General features: G+C 46.4%; 1 protein-coding gene across 1 annotated transcript in view; it reads left to right on the forward strand.

The window, feature by feature from the left end:
* The window catches only part of enah (ENAH actin regulator), a 104,951-nt gene that overhangs the window by 28,333 nt on the left and 54,315 nt on the right, over positions 1-22,303 (forward strand). The window contains exon 3 of the mRNA XM_071370282.1: positions 371-548. Coding sequence (XP_071226383.1) covers positions 371-548 — 178 coding nt within the window. The remainder of the gene's footprint in view (positions 1-370; positions 549-22,303) is intronic.

Below are 22,303 nucleotides of genomic sequence, written 5' to 3' on the forward strand. Positions count from 1 at the left end.
CCCCTAACTACATGTACAAATGACCTTGACTAACCGGGACCCCCGCACATTGACTCGCTACCGGAACCCCGTGTACATAGCCTCGTTATTTTATTGTTACTTTTTATTACATTTTTTGCTTTATTTAGTAAATATTTTCTTAACCAACAATAGAGTTAAGGGCTTGTAAGTAAGCATTTCACGGTAAGGTCTACACCTGTTGTATTCGACACGTGACAAATACCATTTGATAATTGTTTTGAGCATCACAAGTAGTCCTTTAAGGAATTTAAATTAGCTATCAAAACCATCTCAAAAACCTTCCCTCTCTCTCTATCTCCCCCCCATCTCTCTCGATCCCCTCTCTCTCCCGCTTTCTATCCTTCTCCAGGTGGTAATAAACTGTGCCATTCCCAAGGGGCTCAAGTACAACCAGGCCACACAGACCTTCCACCAGTGGCGCGATGCCAGGCAGGTCTACGGACTCAACTTTGGCAGCAAAGAGGATGCCAACGTATTCGCCAGTGCCATGATGCATGCCCTGGAGGTGCTCAACTCTCAGGACACAGGTGAGGGTGAGCTCTGCTGACCGACGGGAAGAATATCTGCTGTAATGACCTGAGATATCCAGCTCTCTTTGGTTGTTTTGACAAAGGAGAGGTGGTCTTGCCTGTTGCCGTCCTGTTGCTTCACCCATTGCAAGTAGTCGTAGTGAGAGGTGTCCTGGATGTTTAGTGGGCAAGGATGCACAACTCTTGGCTGATGTAGAAGCTGGGTAAGGGTTAGCCTTGGAGTGCTGTGCTCAGACACACTGGTTAACGTGACTAGGTATTGGTTTTAAGCAGGACCCAAGAGGTAGAGCGAAACCCTCTACAAATGTCGTCACAGTTGAGCGTCACATTAAAACTACAGTACTTGACCAGACATTTGCCAACGGCACTTTAAAAATATATCTTTGTGTTTACAGTCCACACAGATGACTCATCAATGTTTTGCCTCACTTTGCAGATTTTTTTGCTTCACTAAGCTAAATATGGTCGGGTGAAGGAAAAAAAAAAATAAATACAAAGAAATGATTTGCGTCTTCTTTTTGATCCGCTGTTTAAATTGGTTTGGCAGAATGACTCTCTTGTCCTCAGAGTTAGATCAAATGTTTACTGAGGACCTGCTCTCGTAAAATTGGATGCAATTAGACGTTCTGATGTGTGTCTTGGGAGGTTGTGTGTGTGTGTTTGGGGAACTCTGGGTCTGGAGCAGGGGCCTAGTGAGGGGCTCAATCAAGACCCTGTTCCTGACCCCCTCCCTCTGTGGCTGCAACAACTTGTGACTGACTAGGCCCTCAGGGGTTCCACACAACAGCAGTCACACTGAGCCTAGTATCTCTCACCAGGCTGTTTAGGCCTTTTAGTCAAACTATTTACTTATTGCTAACAAATGATGCATTGTTTTCAGTGGCGGCCATTTCTGTTTTTCAGATATGATTAATCTCTGGAAAGGCTAGCTAGCGGCTGGCCTGGCAGTGTTCTGGGGGGATAGCTACAATGTATCTGTATTCTCTCCAAGCAGCAGTCTGCTGAGCCCAGCCCACAGTTACCTCAGATGGAGTGGCCTTGGAACAGACTGTGATTATGCTGGTTGCCTGCGCTGCCTTAGCTTAATTTGTTGACGGATGCGATGAGCCACTGCGTCTAATGTGAATAGCTTTCCTGTAATCTCCACCACCACGCCTGAGTAATATACACACTGTAGCTCTGGTGATATTTTCTCAATGAGGGCTGGCTGCCTGGGACAGAGGGAGGTGTGTTTGGTTGTTGGTAATATGATTGTAGAGCGGATCATCAGTCATTTTGAGAGAGCCGAAGGTTGTTGTTTTTCAACGCACACTGCACCCAATCTCTTCTCTGAGGGGAAAGTTACGGTTTTATAGTCTCTTTGCCACTGTGTTTGGAATAAGACTGACTGAAGTTCAGAAGCTATTTAACCAAGTCTGTATGAATGAATCCAGGTTTCAAAGCAAATACACTTTTATTTGTCACATGCTTCGTAGACAACAGTGAAGTGCTTACTTAATGGTCATTTTCCGACAATGCAGTTGAAGATGAGAGAGAGAGAAAAAAAAGTATAAAAATAATTAGTGACACTTGGAATAAATACAGTGAATAAATAATAAAAATGATGCGTAAAAATAACATTGTTATATAGGGAGTAGAAAATATTGTAGCTATATACAGGGAGTACCATTACTTAGTCGATGTGCAGAGGTAATTGAGGTAGCTATATACTGTGCATAGAGGTAGGGGTAAAGTGACTAGGCAACAGGATAGATAATAGACTGTAGCAGTGGCGTGGGCGTATGTAGTGTGTGTGTTGGCGTGTCAGTGTAAGTATGTCGTGAGTGTGTGTGTGTGCATAGTCAGTGGAAGAGTTAGTGCAAAAAAAGGTTCAATGCAGGTAGCCATTTGATTAGCTATTTAGCAGTCTTGTTTAGAAGTCTTATGGCTTGGGTGTAGAAGCTGTTCAGGGTACTGTTGGTTCCAGACTTGGTGCATTGGTACCGCTTGCCATGCTGTAGCAGAGCGAAGTCTGTGGCTGGAGTCTTTGAAACTGCCTGGTATAGAGGTCCTGGATGGCTGTGAGTTTTGTGGTCGGTTGCCAAGCAGTTGCCATACCGAGTGGAGATGCAGCCAGTCAAGATGCTCTCGATGGTGTAGCTGTATAACTTTTTTTTCTGAGGATCTGAGGACCCATGCAAAATCTTTGAAGCCTCCTGAGGAGGAGAGGAGCTGTCGTGTACTCTCCATGACTGTGGACGATGATATATCCTTGGTGACGTGGACACCGAGGAACTTGAAACTCTCAACCCGCTCCACTGCAGCCCTGTCGATGTCAATGGGGGCGTGCTGGCGCCCACCCAGAATAATAGTTTGTGTGGAGGTGCTGACTAACACCTTGAGGAAGGCACAATGATGCCGAAACATTGGTAAATACCCATTAAATTGCTGGGAGATTACACATGGAGTGTGCGACTTTCTTTATTTTGATAGTTTATGGTATTACAGACTGGGTCAGGGAGAGGTTGAAAATGTCAGTGAAGACACTTGCCAACTGGTCAGCGCATGTTCTGAGTACACGTCATGGTAATCCGTCTGGCTCTGCTGCCTTGTGAATGTTATCCTGTTTTAAATGTCTTACTCACATCGGCTATGGAGAGCGCGATCACACAGTTATCTGGAACAGCTGGTGCTCTCGCGCATGATTGTGTTGCTTACCTTGAAGCAAGCATAGAAGGCGTTTAGCTTGTCAGATAGGCTCGTGTCACTGTGCAGCTCGTGGCTGGGTTTCTCTTTGTAATCCGTGATAGTTTGTAAGTCCTGTCACATCCGGCGAACGTCAGAGTAGTAGGATTCGATCTTCGTCCCGTGTTGACGCTTTGCCTGTGATGGTTCGTCGGAAGACATTGTGGGATTTCTTATAAGTGTCCGGGTTAGAGTCCCACTCCTTGCCTTTAGCTCAGTGAGGATGTTGCCTGTAATCCATGGTTTCTGGTTGGGATATGCATGTACGTCGCTTTGGCGATGAGGTTGTTGATGGACTTAGTTAGTTTTATTGAATATTTAAAGTATACAATATACTTGCAGTGAAGCCACTCAACTACATTACATTAGTCATCTAACAGACTCCCATCCAGAGCGACACACAAGCAACCAGGGTCAACGCCCTGCTCAAGGGCACGTTGACAGTTCTCCCACAAGGTCAAAAACAGGGACCCGAACGAGTGATCCATCAGCCACCGGCCCAAGCTCCCAACCATCCAAGGCCCCCCCACCGAGAAAAAAAAAATAAATACAATAATTCCATTCCCCCCCAATACACCAACAAAATATAAAAAGGAGAAACAGCAAACAACAAAGCAAAAGACATCAAGGACAACAAAAATCATAACAGCAAGGCCAACTGAATAAGTTTCAGTGCATGTATGGCACTATTTACATGTGTGTCCGTGTATGGGTGCATTTGAATGAGAGCGTGTGTATATTGCATGTGTACAAACACCTGCAATGCATCAGCCTCAGGCAATCCGGCATTAACTGTAACAACACTGCCCCTCAGTGTCATTCAAACTGACTTTTTGTTATGTTTTATTTTGACTTTATTTTTTAAACATTTTGTCTTTGACGGTCATTCTATCCCCCGCCCAGCAACTCCACTCCCACCTGTCTCCAATTCCACATGCGAATTTCTATACACCATATATCTTTCAACTATGCTGTGATGTTTAAAATACATACAATCTATCTAATCAAATAGAATCCACGGATTGCGAGTTGAAGATAAATACTTTTACTAAGACTATTAGTAACTGACTGACACAGTCTCTCAACAGTACTATTTCTAGGGTAGATTTTTGATAAATGTTATGCATTTTCAGCCACTCCTGAACCTGAGACCAGAAACATGATACCTGAGGGCAATAGCAAAAGAAATTATCTTGATTCTGTATCCTCACAACAAAATCTGCAGCGCTTTGATGATTGTATGGCCCAAATATTCAACATTTTGTTGGTGGCAAGAATTTCATATAATTTTAGCTGAAAAGCATAAAGTCTTGAATCTTGCTTCATTTTATATATCAACTCATACACCCTGTACCGTGGAATCGGTACATCATAAATCTCTTCCGAACTATTTTGCAATCTGTTTGGCACAGCTGGTCATCAAATGAAACTGGTATAGCTTCCTATTTATGCTGTTTTTATTCCTCTCACAGTTTTGATCCTTTATAATGGGCAGACAGACCAGTTCCCTACCTCCTCCCGCTGCCACCTGTCTCCTCCATTTTAGGGGGTAATGCTGTAATCAATTGGTTGTAATCTTGGATTGAGTTCCCATGCAATTCGGAAAACTCCATGAAAGACAACTGTACCATTACAATATAATTTAAAAACAATATACCGTTTTCAAATATCTTTCCCATAAATACAGTTCTTTCAGCCATAATATTTGTTGTGTCTTTTCAGGGTGATGAAATTGAAATTGTAGCCAGCTCTGCAGTGCTTGTTTGAAAAAGAGAGCATTTTTTTAAAGTATCATTTTCAATTAATCGAAAATGAGACATGGCAATCTGCACAAAGGCAAAAATGCAATTTTTATGCAATGGATGAGCTTTTCTTAGTGATCTACTTGAACCATTTAGGGTTCAAATAAAACTTTTGAATGAGTGAAGCTTTTAGAGAGGTTTAGTGATTTTATATTTAATCTCAACCCACCCTATTCATTATATAGATAGGCACACTTTATCTTGTCTTGTCTGCGACGAACCATCAAACAGGCAAAGTGTCAATACAGGGCTAAGATTGAATCAAACTACACTGCTCCGACGCTCGTCTTATGTGGCAGGGCTTGCAAACTATTACAGACTACAAAGGGAAGCATAGCCGCGAGCTGCCCAGTGACACAAGCCTACCAGACGAGCTAAATCACTTCTATGCTCGCTTCGAGGCAAGCAACACTGAGGCATGCATGAGAGCATCAGCTGTTCTGGACGACTGTGTGATCACGCTCTCCGTAGCCGACGTGAGTAAGACCTTTAAACAGGTCAACATACACAAGGCTGCGGGGCCAGACGGATTACCAGGACGTGTGCTCCGGGCATGTGCTGACCAACCGACAGGTGTCTTCACTGTCCCTGATGAGTCTGTAATACCAACATGTTTCAAGCAGACCACCATAGTCCCGAGCCCAGGAACACAAAGGCAACCTGCCTAAATGACTACAGACCCGTAGCACTCACGTCCGTAGCTATGAAGTGCTTTGAAAGGCTGATTATGGCTCACATTAACACCATTATCCCAGAAACCCTAGACCTAACAGATCCACAGATGCAATCTCTATTGCACTTCACACTGCCCTTTCCCACCTGGACAAAAGGAACACTTATGTGAGAATGCTATTAATTGACTACAGCTCAGCGTTCAACGCCATAGTACCCTCAAAGCTTATCACTAAGCTAAGGATCCTGGGACTAAACACCTCCCTCTGCAACTGGATCCTGGACTTCCTGACGGGCCGCCCCCAGGCGGTGAGGGTAGGTAGCAACACATCTGCCACGCTGATCCTCAACACTGGAGCACCCCAGGGGTGCGTGCTCAGTCCACTCCTGTACTCCCTGTTCACCCACGACTGCATGGCCAGGCAGACGACAAAACATTGGTAGGCCCGATCACCGACGAGACAGCCTATAGGGAGGAGGTCAGAGACCTGGCCGGGTCGTGCCAGAATAACAACCTATCCCTCAATGTAACCAAGACAAAGGAGATGATTGTGGACTACAGGAAAAGGAGGACCGAGTACGCCCCCATTCTCATCGACGGGGCTGTAGTGGAGCAGGTTGAGAGCTTCAAGTTCCATGGTGTCCACATCACCAACAAACTAGAATGGTCCAAACACACCAAGACAGTCGTGAAGAGGGCACGACAAAGCCTATTCCCCCTCAGGAAACTAAAAGATTGGCATGGGTCCTGAGATCCTCAATAGGTTCTACAGCTGCAATATCGAGAGCATCCTGACTGGTTGCATCACTGCTTGGTACGGAAATTGCTCGGCTAGTGTGTACGGCCCAGTTCATCACTGGGGCTAAGCTGCCTGCCATCCAGGACCTCTACACCAGGCAGTGTCAGAGGAAGGCCCTAAAAATTGTCAAAGACCCCAGCCACCCCAGTCATAGACTGTTCTCTACTACCGCATGGCAAGCGGTACCGGAGTGCCAAGTCTAGGACAAAAAGGCTTCTCAACATTTTCTACCCCCAAGCCATAAGACTCCTGAACAGGTAATCAAATGGCTAACCGGACTATTTATATTGTGTGCCCCCCCCCCCCCCCCCCCAGACCCTTTTTTATGCTGCTGCTACTCTCTGTTTATCATATATGCACAGTCAGTAACTATACATTCATGTACATACTACCTCAATTGGCTCGACCAACCAGTGCTCCCGCACATTGGCTAACCCGGGCTGTCTGCATTGTGTTCCACCACCTGCCAACCCCTCTTTACGCTACTGCTACTCTCTGTTCATCATATATGCATAGTCACTTTAACCATATCTACATGTACATACTACCTCAATCAGCCTGACTAACTGGTGTCTGTATGTAGCCTCGCTACTTTTATAGCATCGCTACTGTATATAGCCTCGCTACTGTTTTTCACTGTCTTTTTACTGTTTTTATTTCTTTACTTACCTATTGTTCACCTAATACGTTTTTTTTGCACTATTGGTTAGAGCCTGTAAGTAAGCATTACACTGTTGTATTCGGCTCACGTGACAAATAAACTTTGATTTGATTTAGCGTCCCAGATAAAGCAAAATATTTTTTGCTCATATGATTTGAAAACTAATCATCAGGAGTAGGCATCGCCATGTGTGAGTAAACTGAGATATGACTAAGGAGTTAATCAATGAAATGTTTCCATAAATATACAGGTGTTTACCTCTCCATAGTTGCATGATCTATTGAAATTCTCTATTGAAATTCATTGTGGAGAGCTCATTTATACATTTTGTGACATGAATACCAAGTATGTCTACTTCACCGTCAGTCCATTTTATAGGTAAACTGCACGATAATGTACATTTTATTTTTACGTAATATTGTACACATCATAATTAGGTTTTAGTCCAGAGATTCCAGAAAAGTTATGTAGATTTTCAATGAGACATTGCAGGTATCTAGCTTGCGGACTTAATATAAAACTTGAGTCATCGGATGGACGGACTTGATCCATGGACACTTGTTTTTAAGCCTTAGATTTTTAATCCTCTAATGTTGTTATTTGATCTGATTTTAATAGCTAGCATTTCAATGGCCATAATGAATATATAAGGTGACAGCGGACACCCTAGTTTAACTCCTCTTGACATTTACATTTACATTTAAGTCATTTAGCTGACGCTCTTATCCAGAGCGACTTACAAATTGGAAAGTTCATACATATTCATCCTGGTCCCCCCGTGGGGAATGAACCCACAACCCTGGCGTTGCAAGCGCCATGCTCTACCAACTGAGCCACACGGGACCATATTCAAAGCTCTGAGAAGTAGCCACTATTTACTATTTTACACCTGGGGTTGCTATATATTTAGTTATTAATGAACCAGTGACTGATGTGATAAAGTCCTCAATGCCATTAGATGAATCCTGGAACATATTCCAGTCTGTGCTAGCAAAACAGTCCTGTTGCTTAGCATACACTTCATTGGACCACTTGGTACTTCCTGTTTTGAGTTTTTGCTTGTAAGCAGGAATCAGGAAGATGGCGTTATGGTCAGATTTGCCAAATGGAGGGCGAGCTTTGTATACATCTGTGTGTGGAGTATAGTTGATCTATATCCCCCCCCCCCCCCCACCATCTAGTTGCACAAGTGACATGCTGGTAGAAATGAGGTAAAACGGATTTCAGTTTTCCTGCGTTGAAATCACCGGCACCTAGGTGCACTGCCTCTGGATGAGCTTTTTCTTGTTGGCTTATGGCCCTATATAGCTCGTTTAGTGCCGTCTTAGTGCCAGCATTGGTGTGTGGTGGTATATTGACAGCTACGAAAAATATAGATCTCTTGGTAAATTAGTATGATATTTAACACAGTTGTTATGAGAGCACTGAACATTGCATACATATCCTAGCTGCTGGTAATATTACTTACCCTTGTCCCTTACCCTGCCTCCCTCCCTGACTCTCCCCCTGTCCCTTACCTGCCACCCTCCCTGACTCTACCCCTGTCCCTTACCTTGCCTCCCTCCCTGCCTCTGCCCCTGTCCCTTACCTTGCCTCCCTCCCTGACTCTGCCCCTTACCCTGCCTCCCTCCCTGACTCTACCCCTGTCCCTTACCTTGCCTCCCTCCCTGCCTCTGCCCCTGTCCCTTACCTTGCCTCCCTCCCTGCCTCTGCCCCTTACCCTGCCCCTGTCTCCTCCCTGTCTCTCCCCCTGTCCTTCAGCTCTTTGTTCCTGACTAGCCTATCGCCTGACTAGTGTATCTGGCTCTGTTTACCCCAGTGACCTCTAGCCCTCATCTCTCCCTGAGGCTGAATGCTTGGTTCTCACTGAACTTTTCTAGCCTGTATTAATTACCCGATAGTGATGAGCTTGATTATGGGAATGGTGATGACTTTCTCCAGCGGTGTGGGTGTTCTCACACTATCAAAGCCTGCCTGTTGCAGCCTGCCTCTGACAGGAGGAGACCCTGGGGTCTGCTTGCACTTTGAAGGAGTCTAAGGATATCCTCAACGTGTGAGTGAGAGGGAGTGAGTGAGGATGTTTCAGTCCTCTCCAATTCCCCTGTCTGTTTGCAACAACGTTTTGTAGTGTGAGCTGTCTTAATAACGACATAAGCAAGGACTTTTCTCTCAGACACCCTCTTCCTCTCTCCTTCCTTCCCTTCTCTATCCTCCTTCTCTCTCGCTCTGCTGTTCTCCTTTGTTTTTCTTTCTCATCCTCGTTAGAGAAGGGGGGTTTGTTAGCTGTTATTCTTTTTGCTGAACTCCTCCAGTGCTGAGTTTGCAGAATTCCCCTGTGTTTGGTTGGGGGCTTAGACTTGGTGCTAGAGGCTGAGGCTGGTTGTCGGGGCAGGGATCTGCTCTGGAGCCGAGGCTGAGGCTGCATATGGGCTAGACTGGGAGGGAGGCTGGGAGCTGGAGCGCCACAGGCTTTATAATGCAGAGACTGTTAGCCTGGCCCTACCAAAGCCCTGCCAGGCTGACAGAGAAAATGGGAGGCGAGGTACGATGGGACACTAATTGGCCCAGCCTCAGTCAGAGACCCATTTTGTGTTCAGTAAGCCGTTTACAGCAGCACAGTCCAGCACAGTGATGGGGCTTGATGGGGCTGGATAGGCCTGACTGGATGGGGTTTCAGCGACCATAGAGGGCTGGAACAGGCTGGCACGCCACTGTGGCCCAGTGCAGCCAAGCTTTCTCCTATACTTGTCCTTAACTGAGATGGAAACATGTATTGTGTGCAGTAGTTCTCGTCAGGGTTGTGCAGAGAGGAGCTCAGCACTTACACAGGTCCGGTTGAGTCCACCCAGGCTACAGCTGAGGTACAGCAACCCTGTTCGTGAGCAACTTTGTTTGAGAGGCACTTTGAGAACTGTAGTTAAGATATGGATCTGATTTTCTGTGCCTCTTGTTGGTCGTACATAGAACTGCACACAGAAGCACTCCAGTGTTATTCTTATCATCCAATGTGATGATACTTCTGTTCTATTCGGTGTCTCTTTTAGACATGATAAGCCTTCCATGACACGAGGCTCAACATCATTCACTCCCGGACTGGGGTTTATCACCGGACAAGAGAGCAATGGAGTCACGCTAGTCTATCTTTTTATAATACTTGTTATTTATTTCACCGCTAGCTAAATCCAGTGTTGACATGATTTACCGAGGCCTCTTCTGCCTGTGGTCTGTGCTGAATGTAGATCCAGCTGCTGTGTGTTCTGTTGCGGACTCTGCACTGTGATTGATCCTGCCTCTCTCCATTGTTCCTCCACTGGAAAACTGATGCTGCTGCTTGGGAGGAGAGAAGAAAAACGCAGGGTGGTGGTTGTGTCTTTTGCTGGTAGTGCAGGATTTTACTGCCTTTGGTGGAAGTGTGTAGCTCTTTCTCTTGAATGAGTGTGTCTCTGTGTGTGTGCTTTCAGAAAGCCCTCCTCTCTCCCTATGTCCCTGGAGTTTCTACGGTCTCTATAGTATCTGGTCTAATTTTAGCAGAGTGAAATGTGTGGTTGGGAATCACATGGCAGGCAGTCGGAGCTAGGCTGACACTGACACCGGAGCTGTGTCCGCTTACCGTGCTGCTATTGCCTGAGACTTTGTGGCATGTGGGCTTTTCTAAAATAAATGGCTGTTGTCACCTTCCTTCCCAGTCAGATAGAACACTGAGTGACTGAATGACTGAGTGACTGAGTGACTGAGCCACTGGACAAAGGGCAGAGCGGACTCCTGGAGATCAGGGACGTAATGGGTTCAGAGTTCATGTTTTCTCTGTGTAGGCCCTGTGAGGTGTTGTAGCCCGCGGACAGATGAGTACATACTCTAACAATGAGCTATCGGACTGTCTCTATGGAAATGTGTAATGTGACATTTGGTTTACACAGAAACCAGCCGGACCAAACTAAACCACACCTTTTCTGTGTTTAGCGCTGAGTCCCAGGTGCTGTAATTTGAACCGTTGTCAGAACAGCAACAGAACAGCACTGGGAGTGTTTTTCTCGTCCTCTTTACCGAGAAGGAGTGTGTGTGTGTGCACGCCAAGACAAAGGAGCGATCGGTTACCGTCAGAGACGAGGCAGTGTTTGTGGTCTGGTGAGGGCGTGTGACTTTTGGAAGGTCGAGGGTTTCTTGTAATACACGTCAGTCAGATGACTGAGGGGTCAAGTCTGGTGGAGCCTGTCTGTGACCCTCCTCAGGTCACACCAAAGCAACTGTGTTCTCCCCATGTCTGGGTCCAACCTCATTGAACCCGAAGTCATTGAGCTGTAGTGTGGTGCTAAATGTTAGTTCTGGGCTTTGACCTGAGCTCACTCTGTGTCAGTCATGTCCTGTAACCCATAGAGGCCCATACAGACTGATGTTCTCAGTCTACCTCCCTCTCTCTGCTCTCCTAAAATGGGTAAAAAAAGGACTGGACTGAAGGTCAGGCCGCTGGACGCCGGTCAGTGTTCTGGTCTGGCTGTAATCCCCTCCTTTTCATCTGGCTGTGGACAGATTGATACAGTGAGGGAAAAAAGTATTTGATCCCCTGCTGATTTTGTACGTTTGCCCACTGACAAAGAAATGATCAGTCTATAATTTTAATGGTAGGTTTATTTGAACAGTGAGAGACAGAATATCAACAAAAAAATCCAGAAAAACGCATGTCAAAAATGTTATGAATTGATTTGCATTTTAATGAGGGAAATAAGTATTTGACCCCTCTGCAAAACATGACTTAGTACTTGGTGGCAAAACCCTTGTTGGCAATCACAGAGGTCAGACGTTTCTTGTAGTTGGCCACCAGGTTTGCACACATCTCAGGAGGGATTTTGTCCCACTCCTCTTTGCAGATCTTCTTCAAGTCATTAAGGTTTTGAGGCTGACGTTTGGCAACTCGAACCTTCAGCTCCCTCCACAGATTTTCTATGGGATTAAGGTCTGGAGACTGGCTAGGCCACTCCAGGACCTTAATGTGCTTCTTCTTGAGCCACTCCTTTGTTGCCTTGGCCGTGTGTTTTGGGTCATTGTCATGCTGGAATACCCATCCACGACCCATTTTCAATACCCTGGCTGAGGGAAGGAGGTTTTCACCCAAGATTTGACGGTACATGGCCCCGTCCATCGTCCCTTTGATGCGGTGAAGTTGTCCTGTCCCTTTAGCAGAAAAACACCCCCAAAGCATAATGTTTCCACCTCCATGTTTGACGGTGGGGATGGTTTCTTGGGGTCATAGGCAGCATTCCTCCTCCTCCAAACACGGCAAGTTGGGTTGATGCCAAAGAACTCCATTTTGGTCTCATCTGACCACAACACGTTCACCCAGTTGTCCTCTGAATCATTCAGATGTTCATTGGCAAACTTCAGACGGGCATGTATATGTGCTTTCTTGAGCAGGGGGACCTTGCGGGCGCTGCAGGATTTCAGTCCTTCACGGCATAGTGTGTTACCAATTGTTTTCTTGATGACTATGGTCCCAGCTGCCTTGAGATCATTGACAAGATCCTCCTGTGTAGTTCTGGGCTGATTCCTCACCGTTCTCATGATCATTGCAACTCCACGAGGTGAGATCTTGCATGGAGCCCTAGGCTGAGGGAGATTGACAGTTCTTTTGTGTTTCTTCCATTTGCGAATAATCACAGAAACTGTTGTCACCTTCTCACCAAGCTGCTTGGCGATGGTCTTGTAGCCCATTCCAGCCTTGTGTAGGTCTACAATCTTGTCCCTGACATCCTTGGAGAGCTCTTTGGTCTTGGCCATGGTGGAGAGTTTGGAATCTGATTGATTGATTGCTTCTGTGGACAGGTATCTTTTATACAGGTAAGAAACTGAGATTAGGAGCACTCCCTTTAAGAGTGTGCTCCTAATCTCCGTCCGTTACCTGTATGAAAGACACCTGGGAGCCAGAAATCTTTTTGATTGAGAAGGGGTCAAATACTTATTTCCCTCATTAAAATGCAAATCAATTTATAACATTTTTGACATGCATTTTTCTGGTAATTTTTGTTGTTATTCTGTCTCTCACTGTTCAAATAAACCTACCATTAAAATTATAGACTGATAATTTCTTTGTCAGTGGGCAAACGTACAAAATCAGCAGGGGATCAAATACTTTTTTCCCTCACTGTATGGAGAGAGAAGAAAAAAAGAGACATAAGAGAAATGAGGCAGTGTGTGAGAAAGGGCCATGTAAGGCTACAAAGCACCAAGTTAAAAGGCAGAGGGAAAGGGTTTTTCAGACGTGGTCCTGTAACAAAAAACTCCACAGCTTCTGTTTGGGTCTTCATGTTGACAGACGGCCATCTGAGCCCCGGGACAAACGTCCTGTAACATAACACTCCACAGCTTCTGTTTGGGTCTTCATGTTGACAGATGGCCATCTGAGCCCCGGGACAAAGGTCCTGTAACATAACACTCCACAGCTTCTGTTTGGGTCTTCATGTTGACAGACGGCCATCTGAGCCCCGGGACAAAGGTCCTGTAACATAACACTCCACAGCTTCTGTTTGGGTCTTTATGTTGACAGACGGCCATCTGAGCCCCGGGACAAAGGTCCTGTAACATAACACTCCACAGCTTCTGTTTGGGTCTTCATGTTGACAGACGGCCATCTGAGCCCCGGGACAAACGTCCTGTAACATAACACTCCACAGCTTCTGTTTGGGTCTTCATGTTGACAGACGGCCATCTGAGCCCCGGGACAAACAGCTGAACACAGTCTGATTCTACACAGTGGTGTCCCTCTCTTTGGGGGGTCCCCTGGCCCCTAAACCTCCACCCACTGCCCTGTGCAGCCCCCGTTCTGCCCGCTACACCCCTAGCAACACAGCCCAGTCTGGCAGCATGGTGTGCGGGACCAGGGGTAGATTTATTGATGGGCACCTTTTTGGGGGTATAAATACCTTGATGTGATGGCCTGTTGCCAGAGCAGAATACAGGGCGAGTGTGTCTGTTTCCATGACTTCCTCAGTGTGAGAACAACACGGGAGCTGGGTTGACTGTGGTTCTGTGTGGCCTACTGTTGCCCGTCATAGAAACAAGCTGCATCCCTGAGCCAAAATAAGTTTGTTTTTGCAGCTAAAGTCCCTGCCTTTTTAAATGAGTGCAGACAGAGTAGGGGGGTTGGACACTGACACCCTACACCGTCTCTCAGGGTGTCTGGTGTGTTGCTTTCTTAAGTCATGCCACCATGTGAACCCCATTGCATCACTGGGCCAGTCGAGATGGAGGTTGGTGTGACGTGAGTCCCGACTGCCTGCCTCACTTTTTGTTGATGAGCGCATGCTCTTTTGCACCATACTGCCATAATAACACACGCTGCTGAGAGGTTCTCCAGCTAGCCAGCCTGCTACTACTACTACTACTAACACTGACAGAACAGCTGCCCTGCACGGCCCAGAGTGAAACCCCAGCATGGTGCCTACCAGAGACTACAACACTGTACTTATCAGGGAAGGCGACCAGAGCGGGAGAGACCAGACATTGAGAGCAGCGTGATCCAGAGAGAGGGAGCAGGGCCTGCTGTTTTAGACTTGTGTCCCAGCCCAGGATGGTGCTGTCCTGTTTGGTGCTCCTCACTGCTGCCTCAGATCTCTCTCTCATCCCTCTTCTGCTCCTCTGTGAGGGGAGAGACTGCTGCTGCTGTTTGGTGCTGGCACTGTAGAGACAGTGGAAGGCCCTCCAGGCGTCCACAGATATGCCTGCTCCCAGAGTGAGCCGCTTCCAACTGCAGCAGACTATCAGTCGCGCTCAGATCATCCTCAGCAGTGAGTAGAGCTGGACTGGAGGGGGTTGGTAGAGGGTTTGATTTGGGGGTGTAGTGAGACAGCTGATGAGGAGAAAGGGTGGTGCAGGAGTGGGAGGGGGCAGATGACTACACCACTGATTGCATGTTGCAGAGCGTTAGTTGAAAAGGAAGCGCGACTGACTGAGTTCCTCTCTTACTAACACAACTAGTGCTAACAAGTCCTTATGTAACTTGTATAACATGAATGTTTTATGCTCTATTCGAGATGTCAGTGAAAATGAGGTGTTAGTTGCCTGTAGTGTAACCTGCTATATATTATACACTGTCCCGATAGGCGATGGAAGGAAGATGGAGTCCTCTTATGATTGGTCAGAGATCAGTTACTCTATCTTCTGATTGGCTAAGCTGTGTTCCATACTTTGGTGCTCTGTAGCAACAGTCTTAAGAAGCCCCTGGCTGAAAGAGAAAGGGCAAGGAGATGGAGGGCAGCCGTGACCTCTGTTTCTGTGCTTAGACGATCTTTGAAAGATAATTAAATCACTTAAAAGTGGTCCTGAGTCTCCCAGAAACACTCTGTTCAGTCCACACAAATAATTCAACCCTCGAGGGAGAGGAGAGAAAAGGTACATTTTAGGCATAGTTCTGAATGCTTCTCCATTCTCATGCCCTCAACACAGTTGGCTTCCTTCAGCTAGCTCTGTTTTCGGTTGGAGGCGAACCCTGTGGAAAGCCCTGTCTCTCCTCTCTCGGTTGTGCCAGCATTAGGATCATGAGGATATGTCTTTATTGCACGCTGCTTGGCTCGCAAAACTGATGATTCCTATAGTGCAGTTAGGATCAGCAGCAGAACACAAGGGCTTTCTCATTACAATAGGCTGTGTTTAGGCAACAATCCTGCTGACTATCAGGTGCTAAAGGCATGGCTGCTAATGAAATTGGGACACACATGTCCTAACAATGCAAAACAGTTGCATTTTGGTCTAGTCATTGGATACTGTGTCTTTGGGGCTAGTTCCCTGGATGATGTGTCTTTGGGGCTAGTTCCCTGGATGATGTGTCTTTGGGGCTAGTTCCCTGGGTGCTGTGTCTTTGGGGCTAGTTCCCTGGATGATGTGTCTTTGGGGCTAGTTCCCTGGGTGCTGTGTCTTTGGGGCTAGTTCCCTGGGTGCTGTGTCTTTGGGGCTAGTTCCCTGGGTGCTGTGTCTTTGGGGCTAGTTCCCTGGGTGCTGTGTCTTTGGGGCTAGTTCCCTGGATGATATGTCTTTGGGGCTAGTTCCCTGGGTGCTGTGTCTTTGGGGCTAGTTCCCTGGATGATGTGTCTTTGGGGCTAGTTCCCTGGGTGCTGTGTCTTTGGGGCTAGTTCCCTGGGTGCTGTGTCTTTGGGGCTAGTTCCCTGGGTGCTGTGTCTTTGGGGCTAGTTTCCTGGGTGCTGTGTCTTTGGGGCTAGTTCCCTGGATGATGTGTCTTTGGGGCTAGTTCCCTGGATGATGTGTCTTTGGGGCTAGTTCCCTGGGTGCTGTGTCTTTGGGGCTAGTTTCCTGGGTGCTGTGTCTTTGGGGCTAGTTTCCTGGATGATGTGTCTTTGGGGCTAGTTCCCTGGATGCTGTGTCTTTGGGGCTAGTTCCCTGGGTGCTGTGTCTTTGGGGCTAGTTCCCTGGATGATGTGTCTTTGGGGCTAGTTCCCTGGGTGCTGTGTCTTTGGGGCTAGTTCCTTGGGTGCTGTGTCTTTGGGGCTAGTTCCCTGGGTGCTGTGTCTTTGGGGCTAGTTCCTTGGGTGCTGTGTCTTTGGGGCTAGTTCCCTGGATGATGTGTCTTTGGGGCTAGTTCCCTGGGTGCTGTGTCTTTGGGGCTAGTTCCTTGGGTGCTGTGTCTTTGGGGCTAGTTCCCTGGGTGCTGTGTCTTTGGGGCTAGTTCCTTGGGTGCTGTGTCTTTGGGGCTAGTTCCCTGGGTGCTGTGTCTTTGGGGCTAGGTTCCTGGGTGCTGTGTCTTTGGGACTAGTTTCCTGGGTGCTCCGTGGGGGCAGTTACTTCTGAGGCATTGGCAGAGCTCCATGATGAACTCATCCACAGGTGCCGGTTGGCCTGGTCTGGGGGTTGTATAGCTCAGGCTCCTCCCCTAACACGGTGGCTGGGCCAGAAATAACATGTTTACCTTCTCCTATGGATGAAGGGGGCCTGGCCTGCGTTGCTTCTGCTTATGGGCGTACTGTTTTCGAGAAGGGCAGCTTTTATTTGGTAACTTTACGTCAGACCTGAGCTGAGGCATCCGGCCCCCTGAGCTGGCCTGGTGTCAGGTGCTGGGTCTCGGTGTCAGTGGCCTTGCCTGTGGAAATGGATATGCCTAGCTGTGCTACTGACAGCCCTGCTAAGGACAGGGGGAAGGGTAGGGGGAGGGTGCACTTTCCTACTGACACCTAGACCCCTAGTCTCTCCCTCTGCCCCATAATAAGACCCCACCTTGGAAAAGAGGGTGGAGGTGAAAGGGATTGAGGTTTTGGGGGTAGTGTATACGGCCTGCCCTGTCATTACGTTTGTCTACACGTCTGTACTGTATGCCTGTCTCCCTATGGGAGACGGGAAATGGTTACACTGCTGCAGCCATGAATAATATATCACAGGCTGTCTGTGATTGCAGACTCCTCGAAAGCTGTTTTTGTAACCGTGAAGGAAGTAGGCTTAATGTTCTGACATGCAACACCTACCATCATCCATCACCACACCCCCGTCCTGTTGCCACAGACGGTGAACTGACCTGTGACAATTGCTCAACCTAATTGGCACCCCAAACTGCAGTGAAACTGTTTATAGCCAATCCTATCTAGGCGTAGAGAGCCTGCGGAGTCAGGAGGACCAATCATCTGCGCTCTGATGACTCTTCATCCTTTTTCTTGGAAGTTTTTCTCCCAGCAGCCTCACATCTGTTGGCCTGTTCACAGTAGCAGCACTCAATTTCACAAAATGGGGTTAGCCATTGTTTAATAGGGCTGTGACGATACCAGTATCGTGGTACTTGAAAACAAACCTAATTATGTTGTCATCCAGTCACATTTGTTTGTTTTCGAAGTTATGTTACACAATATCTTACAGACAACAGGTTTTTAAAGGACCAAATAGTTTTTGGTCTGCTACATGTTTTCTTTCTTGCCTTTGAAAAAATATTGCGATACTGGTATATTCACAGGCCTATTGTTTAGACACTGTATATTTGTGAGTGTTATGCTGCGAGACTACGGAGTCCTCTGCTTTTGGGGGGGGGACTCATTTGCGGGTTGCAAGTAGTGTTACAGCAGCAGTGTTGGGGTTTTAATGAGACGGCGGTGTTACAGCAGCAGTGTTGGGGTTCTAATGAGACGGGCGGTGTTACAGCAGCAGTGTTGGGGTTTTAATGAGACGGGTGGTGTTACAGCAGCAGTGTTGGGGTTTTAATGAGACGGGCGGTGTTACAGCAGCAGTGTTGGGGTTTTAATGAGACGGGTGGTGTTACAGCAGCAGTGTTGGGGTTTTAATGAGACGGGTGGTGTTACAGCAGCAGTGTTGGGGTTCTAATGAGACGGGCGGTGTTACAGCAGCAGTGTTGGGGTTTTAATGAGACGGGCGGTGTTACAGCAGCAGTGTTGGGGTTTTAATGAGACGGGCGGTGTTACAGCAGCAGTGTTGGGGTTTTAATGAGACGGGCGGTGTTACAGCAGCAGTGTTGGGGTTTTAATGAGACGGGTGGTGTTACAGCAGCAGTGTTGGGGTTTTAATGAGACGGGTGGTGTTACAGCAGCAGTGTTGGGGTTTTAATGAGACGGGCGGTGTTACAGCAGCAGTGTTGGGGTTTTAATGAGACGGGTGGTGTTACAGCAGCAGTGTTGGGGTTTTAATGAGACGGGTGGTGTTACAGCAGCAGTGTTGGGGTTTTAATGAGACGGGCGGTGTTACAGCAGCAGTGTTGGGGTTTTAATGAGACGGGCGGTGTTACAGCAGCAGTGTTGGGGTTTTAATGAGACGGGTGGTGTTACAGCAGCAGTGTTGTGGTTTTAATGAGACGGGCGGTGTTACAGCAGCAGTGTTGGGGTTTTAATGAGACGGGTGGTGTTACAGCAGCAGTGTTGGGGTTTTAATGAGACGGGTGGTGTTACAGCAGCAGTGTTGGGGTTTTAATGAGACGGGCGGTGTTACAGCAGCAGTGTTGGGGTTTTAATGAGACGGGCGGTGTTACAGCAGCAGTGTTGTGGTTTTAATGAGACGGGCGGTGTTACAGCAGCAGTGTTGTGGTTTTAATGAGACGGGCGGTGTTACAGCAGCAGTGTTGTGGTTTTAATGAGACGGGCGGTGTTACAGCAGCAGTGTTGTGGTTTTAATGAGACGGGCGGTGTTACAGCAGCAGTGTTGGGGTTTTAATGAGACGGGCGGTGTTACAGCAGCAGTGTTGGGGTTTTAATGAGACGGGCGGTGTTACAGCAGCAGTGTTGGGGTTTTAATGAGACGGGTGGTGTTACAGCAGCAGTGTTGGGGTTTTAATGAGACGGGCGGTGTTACAGCAGCAGTGTTGTGGTTTTAATGAGACGGGCGGTGTTACAGCAGCAGTGTTGTGGTTTTAATGAGACGGGCGGTGTTACAGCAGCAGTGTTGGGGTTTTAATGAGACGGGCGGTGTTACAGCAGCAGTGTTGGGGTTTTAATGAGACGGGCGGTGTTACAGCAGCAGTGTTGGGGTTTTAATGAGACGGGCGGTGTTACAGCAGCAGTGTTGGGGTTTTAATGAGACGGGTGGTGTTACAGCAGCAGTGTTGTGGTTTTAATGAGACGGGCGGTGTTACAGCAGCAATGGTAGTGATGGAACACTTGGGGAAGTATTATGTCTATTGCCACATATAATTGTCTAATATCTGTATTTTGAGACCGAGAGAACAGGCTGATGTTTTGGTGGAGATGGAGACTTGTTTTGGCCCTCTTGTTGTTGCTTTGATTCCTGATTGGTGGAATTGGGTGACAATTCTTGAGATTTGAATAATTGGAATAATTGGAAATGAGCACAGTTTTCAATTACTTACTACTGGTTGCTATAGAACATGGCTATTGCTTCACTAGTTTTTGCTTTTCTGATACCAAAGTCCTGAACAGTATTTGACCTGAAAATGCATGTGCAGTGGAATGATAATTGGCAGATGTGCCAACTCATGTGTAACTGTGTCTCCTCGCTTGTCCCTGTTAGCAAAATGTAAAGACTGTGGGTAATACACTGGCCTCCCGTCTCTCTCAACATGATTGATCAATAACCATTACCTGAGATGGCCTCCCAAAAAGTAATTTTGGCTCCCCTCAAGTACAGTACATCAGTCATAATTTCCTCTCCAATTTACTTTCCCCTCTTTCGGTGAACCAAAATAGATAGCTAAAATACATTTCCACATGACCTACAGGATATATTTGATTATTGAGCTTCACATGTTCGTAATTTCTAATCTTATGGCTAAGAATTCAAAGGAAAATCTGTCAGTTAAAAATAACTTATGGTATTACAATGTTTACTTCCTTAAGTTGGTCACAGGGCCTCTTCCTCTTCTTGGCCCAGCCCAAGTGAATGGATGACCTTGCTGATGGTTGAGGAAGGTTTCTCTCTGTATGGAGCCCAGATAAGGTAGCAATGGGTATCAAAGTTGTTAAATAGTTTAAATACAATACTGATGAATACAACCACTGGACAATGGATGAAGATACTCGGAACTTTTAGAATTGTTTAAATCCATCATATATTGACTGAATTATAGCACATTAACACTGTACTGGCATGGACAAATAATGGAGTTCAGGCTTTTTGGTGGTAATTCAGGCATTCAATTTATTGTAATATGTCACTTTTTTCCCTATAACGAACTATCAGGTATTTAAAAAAATATATATAAATACAATTTTATTTGCGTATAGACTGGGTGTATTTGCATACATGAATACATTTATATAAAGGGTTGAAATGGGTGAAACCACAAACTACCTCTAATCATAAACTGTGCTGTCTAGACTGCCTCATTAATGATCCATTACAGTTGTCACGTTCTGTTACCATAATTCTACAAGTGTGTAAAGAGAATGATACCCACGCAATTTAAAATCAAAACGCTCGTTTCTAGATTACACCTATCTATAAATACTGAACATTGTTTGCGAGATCAGACATAATATCACTATAATCCCAGTGTTCCTTTTTGGGAAATTGTTTTCATTTCAGCACATTACTGTATTAAAATGACTTTTTTTTTAATTGCACAAAAAATCTACACCTGCAAAAATAGTGTTTTTCTTGTGATGTGTCGAGGCGGTGGGTTAAATCCTCAGCCAATCGTTGGTGTTTTGTATTCCATTTGTATTCTACTGAGCACATTTCAGCCATTACCGGGGTGTGTTTGACAGGTCACTAACGTTTCCACGGTTGTAACGTTAACTGGAGAAAAAAAGTCAGAAGCAACAGTGGGAAAGAGTTTCATGAAAGTAATCAATATAGTGAGATTTAAGTCAGTTAAGAACAAATTCTTATTTACAATGACGGCCTACCCCGGCCAAACCCTAACAACGCTGGGCCAATTGTGCGCTGCCCTATGGGACTCCCAATCACGGCCAGTTGTGATGCAGTGTCTAGCACTGCTCCACTCGGGACAAGCTAATCCCGAGTGGAGCAGTGCTAGACACTGCATCAGTGCTAGAGGCATCACTACAGACCCTGGTTCGATTCCAGTCTGTTTCACAACTGGCCGTGATTGGGAGTCCCATAGGGCAGCGCACAATTGGCCCAGCGTTGTTAGGGTTTGGCCGGGGTAGGCCGTCATTGTAAATAAGAATTTGTTCTTAACTGACTTTAGTTAAATGGAGGTAAAAAAAATATTATAATAATCAAATAAAAAAACACAGGAAATACTGTAGATATTCTCAGGTGGGTGGGGCCTGCGTGTTGCTAGATAAAAGGTCAAAACATTGTAATAATGAACATTCTCAGGAGCCCACCAATTCTAAAATTGAAGTAAAAAAAATTAACAGTTGCAATGGAGTTCAGTATGTCAAATCGGAGGGCCTGTTGTCCGGACGTCTGGCAGTCTCTATGGGGGTGCCACAGGGTTCAATTCTCGGGCCGACTCTCTTCTCTGTAAACATCAATGATGTCACTCTCGCTGCTGGTGATTCTTTGATCCACCACTACGCAGATGACACCATTCTGTATACCTCTGGCCCTTCGTTGGCCACTGTGTTAACTAACCTCCAGATGAGCTTCAATGCCATACAACTCTCCTTCCGTGGCCTCCAACTGCTCTTAAAATGCAAGTAAAACTAAATGCATGCTCTTCAATCGATCGCTGCC

Source organism: Salvelinus alpinus, chromosome 27, assembly GCF_045679555.1.
Source record: "Salvelinus alpinus chromosome 27, SLU_Salpinus.1, whole genome shotgun sequence".
Classification (NCBI taxonomy): Eukaryota; Metazoa; Chordata; class Actinopteri; order Salmoniformes; family Salmonidae; genus Salvelinus; species Salvelinus alpinus.